At 36.6% G+C, this 9397-nt stretch overlaps 1 protein-coding gene across 1 annotated transcript; it reads left to right on the top strand.

Moving 5' to 3' along the window:
* The first annotated feature begins 7779 nt into the window (after window positions 1-7779).
* Window positions 7780-8910, top strand: LOC135675018 (uncharacterized). Its single transcript, XM_065185281.1, has 2 exons — window positions 7780-8251; window positions 8365-8910. The coding sequence occupies exons 1-2, from the start codon at window positions 7855-7857 to the stop codon at window positions 8622-8624; spliced, it is 657 nt and encodes a 218-aa protein (XP_065041353.1). The 5' UTR covers window positions 7780-7854; the 3' UTR covers window positions 8625-8910.
* The last annotated feature ends 487 nt before the right edge of the window (window positions 8911-9397 follow it).

The raw sequence follows: 9397 nt of genomic DNA, 5'->3' as shown, positions 1-9397 counted from the left end.
GAAAACTCTTATTCGAGTTTTTCAATAAGTATAGTCCGTCCCATTGAAAAAGGGAGGACGAATAAGCGAGTGACCCTCTTGAAAGCCGAAAAGAGTCATTTCTCTTTGGGTGTTAAACCAAATGAGAAAACGAGGCTCTGATACCAATTGTTAGGAACATAGTCGGCACTAAGAGGGGGGGTGAATTAGTGCAGTGGTAAAATCACATCTTCAAAAACTTTCGTACTATAAAATCTATTTACGTTGAAAATGATTTCGGAAACTTAACTTTAAAATCATACGTTTATGAAGTGAATGTAGTAGGCAAGTAAAGATTTAGTTTGCAGTATATAAATAGCAGGAAGTAAATACAAACTAGAGAACACACTAATTTTATAGTGGTTCGATCGTCGTGACCTATATCCACTCCGCCGATTCCTCCTCCGTCGAGGCCACCAGCATCCACTATTGATCTTCCTTTAATAGGTGAAGATTAACCTCCTTCTTACACCCCACTTCTCCTTTTACCGGGTTTAGGAGACAACTCTTACAAGCACTTACACTCCTCTCTTATAGAATTCTAAACTTATAAGTGGAGGAGGGAATTTCTAAAGAGATTACAACAGTGTTTCTTCACTTTTAAACTCTCTGTGCTTGTATCTTTTAACTAGGGATGAGAGGGGATTTTATAGGCTTCAAGTTGATTCAAACTTGGAACCTAAAAATATCTCATCCCGGGTTTCCTAGGCACGGGCGGTACTACCGCCTGCACTAAGCGGTACCACCGCTAGTGTCAGTCTGACACTGACATCGCACTGGGCAGTACCACCGCTCAGTCTTGCGGTATCACCGCTTAGGAGGCTTTGCTGGGCGGTGCCACCACCCAGACTGGCGGTACCACCGCCTGGCACCCTGCCAAGGGCGGTACCACCACCTAACACAGTCTCGAAGACTATGTCACGTCAATGCCACTTCTTGGGGCACTGTTTGGGTCTCTCATTGGGCCCAACATAGTCCTTACATGGGCCCAACTGGCCCCTAATTGGGTTGGCCCAAATCTAAACCCAATTACGTGCTAACTACAATTCGTAAGACATATTCTAAGCTAAACAAGTCGGTAAGTCTAGTTTCTTCTGGCGAGCTTCCGGCGATCCTCCGGCGAACTTCCGACGATCTCTCGGTAATGTTCCAGTGGACTCCCGACAAGCTCCTAGACTTTACGATGATCTTCTTGGTGAGTTCCGACGAGCTTCTCTAGCAAGCTCCGAGACTTCTCAACTGGTTCCGATAGAACTTCTAACAAACGTCTGAACTTCCGACGAACTCTCGAACTCCCAACGAAAACGCATACCGAACTCTAGGACTTCATTTTGTTTCATGTCTTGCTATCGTAGTTAATCCTACACATGTAAAACACACTTCGATCTAGACAATTAATACTAAGCATTAATCATGTTGTCCGACATGTCATTGGTCCCTCGACGCTTCGTTCGATTTTTCGACGCATCGTCCTCTCTTGCGGCCTATTGCCCAATCGGCCAGTTGACTCCGCAACTTCGATATCCTTATCACAATATCTGCTCTTCTTGGCCCGATGCCCGAATCCATAGCTCGAAGCCTTCTATCGATACGTCGATCGATCCTCCAACTCGACGTCCAATCTTCTGACATGTTTTCCTCCGGCCCAACATGATTCTTCCTGCTTTAATTATCTCATCCCGATCAAAGCATCCTGCATCACTCAAATTGCATATTAAAACATAAACACTTATCAATTAATTTCATCATCAAAATACAAGATTCAACAATCTCTCCTTTTTTGATGATGACAACCAATTGATGACAGAGTTATCCTTAACTCCCGGAGTTTAAACAAACTCCCCCTATCAATATGTCATATTGATAGAACCTTGAATTCAAGTCATTGCAAATTTTATCATGAATATTTGTAACATTTCATCATGCATAACATGGTCATACTTCTCCCCCTTTGTCATTAGAAGTGTAACTTTCAAATGTTTGGAAACATAAGTTCAACTCATTGCATGATAAACATAATCTCCATTATTATCATCATGCAAGCTAGCAAAAATTTACCAAGTGCTATATCATATTAAAACATGCAAGCTATCAAGTTTTAGATATGCAAGTTTTACAACATAAAAACTAACAAATTTAAAGATGTGCAAGTTGGCATATTTGCTTTTCTTTGCGATGTGCAAGATAGCAAATATGCATCTTCTTGAGATTTCAAGCTAGTAATTCTTGGTGATGTTCAAGATGGCAATTTCTTCTCTTTCGAGAAGTGCAATTATTTTTGCTTCCTTTGCAAATATTCAAGTTCACAAAATGTTGCATTATTTTACAACAAGCTAACAATTTGAGATGTTCAAGAAGCAAGTTCTTTCTTCTCTTTTGAGAAGTGTAATTTTTGCTTTCTTCTTGAATTGTGCGAGCTAGCATCTTTTATCTCCCCCTTTGTCATTATCAAAAAGAAGAGAAGACCCTTTATATCAATTTTCAAATTATGATAAAGGTAAAGTATCAACCTTGTTTCAATATGTTTGTGCATCATTATGATTTCAACTTGAAATATGCATAATTTCAAAACCATACATTTGTATCCTTACTTCATGCATGATACAAATAAATCAATCATCACTATGGGTATATCATACATGATATTCAAGCATTCATGCTACATCATTTTGGCAACATGATCATAGCTTTTCAAATGATGGTATCTAAATGTTAAAATTCATTACATCCTATCATGCATGATCATTAACTTCTCATTTATATTTCATGCATAATTTCATTTCATCACATTCAAAATATCAAGAGAATTTTGGTGATGAGATAAACATTTCATGAATACAAGGAATTTTACATAATAAAATTCAAATCATAAATTATCAAGATGTCAAGTTATATATCATGGTTAATTTTAATACATCATTTTTAGTGAATACGAAGAAGAATCATAGCATGAAAAAATCTTGATTCATAGAAAAATTTCATGTATCGAATATCGAGAAATCAATATGATGATTCATAAAAAATATCACAAGTTATAATCAAGAGAAAAATTATTATTCAATTTGTCAAATCAACATTTCTTGGGTATCCATGATATCAAAATATGGTTTCAATTCTCCAATATATAACATGCATAATTTCAAAAATTGAAAGGAGATGGGAAGAATTCAAAAGTACAAAGATTTCAACTATCTTATAAACAAATGAAAGATCAAGTCATGAATTCAAAATTCCATGAATCAAAATAATCAAAATGATCATCAAAGATAATCTCATATTATTCCAAGAAATCAAGATCATGATTTCGATAAAACCCATTAATGGCTAATCATTTTCATAATCCATGAGATTCATAAAAGTATAATATACATGTTTTCATTAATCTCCTTTTTGGAAAAATCAATAAAATCAAAAAAATAAATTTTTCAAGGAGAAACCTTTTCTCTTTTCAGTTGTTTCAATTCATTTGATTTATTTCATTCCAGCATATCTTTTTTCATTTATGTCAAATGAAAATATATATCATCGTTTAAAACAAAAGTGTAAGATTTATTATGAAAAAAATCAATAAGCGACTTTCATTATGGTAAAAATCGATAATCCATAAATCGTAAGATTCATCATGCATAATTTCAAATTATAAAACCATTAAACATAATTTTAAATCAATATGCTTATGTTTTTGTATGAAAACCATCCATCTTATTTAAAACCGAAAAAGCAACATTTCATCGTGAATAACTTCAAAGTCTCATGCATAGAATAAAATCGATTTCATTAAACATAAATCATCTTCAATCAAAATCATTTTTTTTATTTTTCATGATTATTTTTAAAATTACTAGCATGATCCCAATTTTCTAGTATTTTCATTATATTAAACATGTAATTTTAAAAAAAATAATTATTCTAAACTAAATTAAAAATAACTCATGGAAAGTATCATGTAATTTCGAAATAAATTAAAGGCATTTTGATTACCTCATTGTCGAATGTCGTTAAGGCATAATTTAAGGCATAATTTGCCACCTCGCCTTTGTTGATTTTCTCCTCGTATTCGGAGGAGCTCGATTCATCCTAATTTGTGTTCTTCTTCTTGCGTTCAAAACAAGTAGTTACGTTCTTTAATTTTTGTTTCATTAACTTTTTAAATTTATTAGTTAGGAGTTCAAGTTCACCATCACTTGATCTTATGTTTAAGTGATCTTCGATTGTTCTTAGTCCGAAATCCTTCCTGTCCTTTGGAAGGTTATTCTTGAGTTCTTTACGTGCATTACACGTCATTTCATAATTCATAGGTCATCAACTATTAGTTCTTCAATCAGAAGGGTAATCAATTTTTTTGATTCTTGAATTGTCGTTACTTTTGAATCTAACTCTTATCAAGAGAATGCAAAATCTTGTTTACAAGTTCAAAATCCGAAAAACATTTGCCAAGAGCTTTTAAACCATTGACGACATTCGTAAAATGGGTGTACATGTCAACAATGGTTTCGTTAGGCTTCATTCCAAAAAGTTCAAAATCATGCATTAAAAAATTAACTTTAAAATCCTTAACTTTGCTAGTGCCTTTGTGTGTGATTTTAAGAGTGTGCCAAAAATCAATATTCAATGAAATCAAGAAAACTCTCATTCGAGTTTTCCAATAAGTGGTTCGTTCCATTGAAAAAGGGAGGACGAATAAGAGAGTGACCCTCTTGAAAGCTGAAAAGAGTCATTCCTCTTTATGTGTTAAACCAAATGAGAAAATGAGGCTTTGATACCAATTGTTAGGAACGGAGTCGGCACTAAGAGGGGGGGGGGGGGTGAATTAGTGCAGCGGTAAAATCACGTCTTCAAAAACTTTCGTACGATAAAATATGTTTACGTTGAAAACGATTTCGGAAACTTAACTTTGAAAGCATACATTTATGAAGTGAATGCAGTAGGCAAGTAAATATTCAATTTGCAGTATGTAAATGGCAGGAAGTAAATGCAAACCAGAGAACACACCAATTTTATAGTGGTTCGGTCGTCGTGACCTATATCCACTCCGTCGAGGCCACCGGCATCCACTACTGATCTTCCTTTAATAGGCGAAGATTAACCTCCTTCTTATACTCCTCTTCTTCTTTTACCAGGTTTAGGAGACAACCCTTACAAGCACTCACACTCCTCTCTTACATAATTCTAAACTTAAGAGTGGATGATGGAATTTTTAAAGAGATTACAGCAGCGTTTCTTCACTTTTAAACTCTATGTGCTTGTGTCTTTTAACTAGGGATGAGAGGGGTTTTTATATGCTTTAAGTTGATTCAAACTTGGAGCCTAAAAACATCTCATCCCGGGTTTCCTAGGCACGGGCGGTACTACCGCCTGCGCTGGGCGGTACCATCGCTAGTGTTAGTCCAACACTGACACTGCACTGGGTAGTACCGCCGCTTAGTAATTAAAAATTTCACCTCCGATAAGATTAGGAAACTAATTGCAATTATATTTAGTGATTAAAAATTAACTAAATGCTCTCAAATATAAAAGTTTGATTAAGCTTCCAACATCCTCCCCGAAATTAAGTTTGAAAGAAAGAATATGAAAGTATATTAGTAATCATACATGTCTTTGATAAGTCATCAACTTATGATCCATCATGGATCACTCTCGACACAAATCTTTTGAATCGATCTGATCAAAAAATCTTATTGGCAAACTAATGCAGCAGCATATTAAGTAGTTGTCAACAATTGTTGAGCCTTAATGGAGACATAATTTTACTCCGACAGACAAACCAGATAGCATAAATTTACCTCAAGTAAAAAAGAATTCTTGAGTCGAACAATGACGGGAAAAAAAAAGCAATATAATTTGTTAAGATAATTTTATACTGACTTTTTTTTTTTTGTGGGTATAAAATCAGAAGCAAAAGAGGTACAAGAAATAAGTATCGACAGAGACTTTTACATGCCAACAAATTTGTGATATGTTGCTATCCAAGAAAATATCTTAAAATTAAAATAAAAACAATATTTAACTTCAATCTCGTTCTTGAGTCGTGCATTTGTAACTACGTATTTATCATCTAAATTGGCTTATATCATATCACATAAATGTTTATATTTATAATAAAATAGAAACTGAAAGATTTTGGATGAAGCGAGAACTGTCGCTTGATGCCGGTGGTACGAATACAAATGGCAGCCAAAAGACACACAAAGAAATCTTAGTATGCATGCGATGGATTGACACTGATGGATCGTATCAATTAAAGCAAGTCACTTTGTTATGATCCTTCCAGTTTAGTATTATTATTGGGTCTTCTTTACCTACCTATCTATACTCACAAAGTCTGAAAACTATATATATATATATATATATATACATATATATATATACATATATATATATACATATATATATATACATATATATATATACATATATATATATATATATACATATATATATATACATATATATATATACATATATATATATATATATATATATATATATTAAGTATAAGAGGTTTTAAATGGGTCTAAAACACTTTTTATTATAAAAATTTTAACATTTCTCGATTTATCGATATGTCTATGGGACTGAACTATGCATTATTTCTTCAATTTATGGAATACCTTTAATAAGATTAAAAAAAATTCTCCTATATATTAACACCCTCCCTCTATAGTAAGTACCATTTGTCAACATCCATCCCAAAAGAAAATTCATTACATATTTTATCATGTCACTAACATAGGTCCTACCCAATCACTAGACATGGAGTAGTTAGCCTTAATTATCATTCCACTAGATGGATGGCCTATAATGGCACATAATTGTCATCTAATTCTAGTCCATTATTGATCTACCACCAGATGGCCAGCGCCTCCATTCCTTCCGTTGGACCCGCCTCTGTAGGGACAATCAGCCCCTAGCAGTAGGTGTGCAGAGCCTGAAAACAAAGAAAGAAGCAACCATAAAAGTCTCTAATTCAAGACCCGAAAGAAGGAGAGAGAAAGAAAAAGAGGAAGAAAAGAAAGGGCCCATTTCTGTCGTCTCTGTAATCCATCATGAACAAGCGAACAAAGCGGACCCTCACGAACTCCAGTGGTAGTCGTCGTTCATGAGCTGCATCATCTGCAGCCAACGACGAGTCTGTCACGACCCCGACTCCTGTCCGTGCTAGGGACTGCGGACCACCCCTGTCATCGAACGACGGAGAAGCTCGACTCCCAATCCCAATCAGATGAACAAAGCGGAGCCCCACCACCACGGTCTGGTGCGATTGTCTTAGCCGTAAGTGTTGACCAAAGTTACCGTAGCCGACAGCGAGGAGTCATTTGGAAAGTGTGCGACGCGAGAGAGAGAGAGGGGGGGCGGGGATTTATAATGTTTGAAATAGGAGGCGATGTGGACGGCCAATTCTTGATATCCAAAGAATAATTATTCTCGTTTAAATTAAGAGTATTAATTTTAGCAAATTCTTATGTTTTCCTTTGTATCAATCTTGATCGACTGACTGTCTTATATGTTGGCAAACAAAAGCATTTAAATATTCTTCTTCGGACATATCATCCTAGATTTTTTTTTTTTTCCTCGTTTTTAGTATCATATAAGAGAATTTATTTATAGTATTTCTTCTCCTATTTTTTGATGATTTCACATAAAAACTTTTGAACTTGTTTATGTTAGTCGCATGATTTTATCAACGTCACATTCTGGTTAAATAATAAATCTGAAAATTTTTCGTATTAAACAAGTTAGTGCGACTCCTCTTCTTGGACAGTCCATGTCGCTCTTCTCCTCCTTTATCGGTCCTTCCCTAACACGCCAAAAGAGTTGGCTCCGGTCAAGAACATCATGGGATGTGTCGCCAGCAAATGTTCTCACACCGATCACCGCAAGAAGACCAACGAACTGAGAGCCAAAGTAGTGGCGCTAGAGGAAGAGATGAAGGAGATGAGACGCGTAAGGGAGCAGGAGGCGCGAGCCTTCACGTCCAAGGAGGCGGAGTGGGAGCAGGAGAGGAGGCAGCACAGGGAGGAGGCGGCCGAGCTGAGGAAGCGGGTGATGGAAGAGGAGGAGACGGCGGCGAGAGGAAGCAGGGGGGCCAAGGAGTGGCTCCGCTTGGGCACGGATTGCCTGGTCGAGCACCTCAAGGAGGAGCGAGCGCGGCGAGAGGAAGCCGTGGAGAAGTGGAAGCAGCTCTACCTGGCCATCAAGACCGAGCTTGACGACCTCATCCGAAGGACTCGACGTGGGTAGTTAGTACACACAATAATTTACGTGCACCGACGACAGCATGAACGACCGCTGTTCCAGGGGAGAGGTTCTACCCCAGCTGTTGCTTAACACCGACCGCTGTTCCAGGGGAGAGGTTCTACTTGGGAGCTGAAGAAGGCATGATCGAGCCGCTGGAGAGGGAGGCGAAAGCCAAAGAGGAGACAGTGGAAAGACTGCGATCACGCGTGGATAAAATGGAGGAGGAGGCACGCAAGAGAGATCGAGAGATCGACATTCTGAGGCAGAGCCTAAGAATTCTGAGCAACGAAACGAATCGGGAAGAAGAAAGAAGCAACTCCGACTCTGGAACACCGACTTTGAGAGGAAAATGCCGTGAACTAAGATAAGTAGTCGATCCAAATCTTGCATCAGAACCACATAAAATCCGAAAGAATCTACTTCTTATCAAACGTACTGAGCTGATCCTCTGCACTCTTGAGGTTAAACGAGAAGATTAGTGAAAGCCAAATGATGTCGTGTTCGGACATATTGTTCACAACATATCCGACAAAAAGAGAAAAAGAGCCTCTTTACTTCTGGAATCTCATTCCAGATAGGATGTAGAAACTCTGATCATTGCAAGTTTTAGTAAAAAAAGGATATGTCGATTTATCAGTTGCTCAATCTGATCATTGCCTGTAATAACTATTAATTATTAATCTTTCTATTTTCCATCACAATTTGGAAGCAATCCAATTGTGGAGAAATTTAGGACTCCGAACAAGTTAATGTTGCCTAAAATGCTATCGTACTAATTTAACTATGTTTGGGACCAAATTTAATCCAAACATAATAAGAAGATGTTGATAGGAAAAAGACTGCTACAGACCCTATCTTGAAGGATTGCTTTAGTCCAACTCTTGGGGATATTAAAAACAGTCTTCTCTGAAAATTAGGCTAAAATAAGAAATAAGATGTTTGAAGACTTTTTTTTTTCCTGGAAATAAGATCTTAGGATTTCACATCAAACAAGCAACGAACAATCAAAAGAAAATTTTCAGAGAAAATTTATTTTGATGAACTCCTTCTGCAACTAAACACACCCGAAACCTCTGACACTTGTAAATGTATCAATTGAATCTTAGGGAATAGATAATAACACCACCAAAAAAGGAGCTAT

Source organism: Musa acuminata, chromosome BXJ1-5 (genome assembly GCF_036884655.1).
Source record: "Musa acuminata AAA Group cultivar baxijiao chromosome BXJ1-5, Cavendish_Baxijiao_AAA, whole genome shotgun sequence".
NCBI lineage: Eukaryota > Viridiplantae > Streptophyta > Magnoliopsida > Zingiberales > Musaceae > Musa > Musa acuminata.
This window is presented reverse-complemented; position numbering and strand designations above follow the sequence as displayed.

Bases quoted from the DNA above. Each gene is read 5' to 3' on its own strand.
- LOC135675018 (XM_065185281.1), top strand. From the start codon at position 7,855: ATGGGATGTGTCGCCAGCAAATGTTCTCACACCGATCACCGCAAGAAG. The intron at 8,252-8,364 runs GTGGGTAGTTAG...CCGCTGTTCCAG, and splicing joins CCTCATCCGAAGGACTCGAC to GGGAGAGGTTCTACTTGGGA.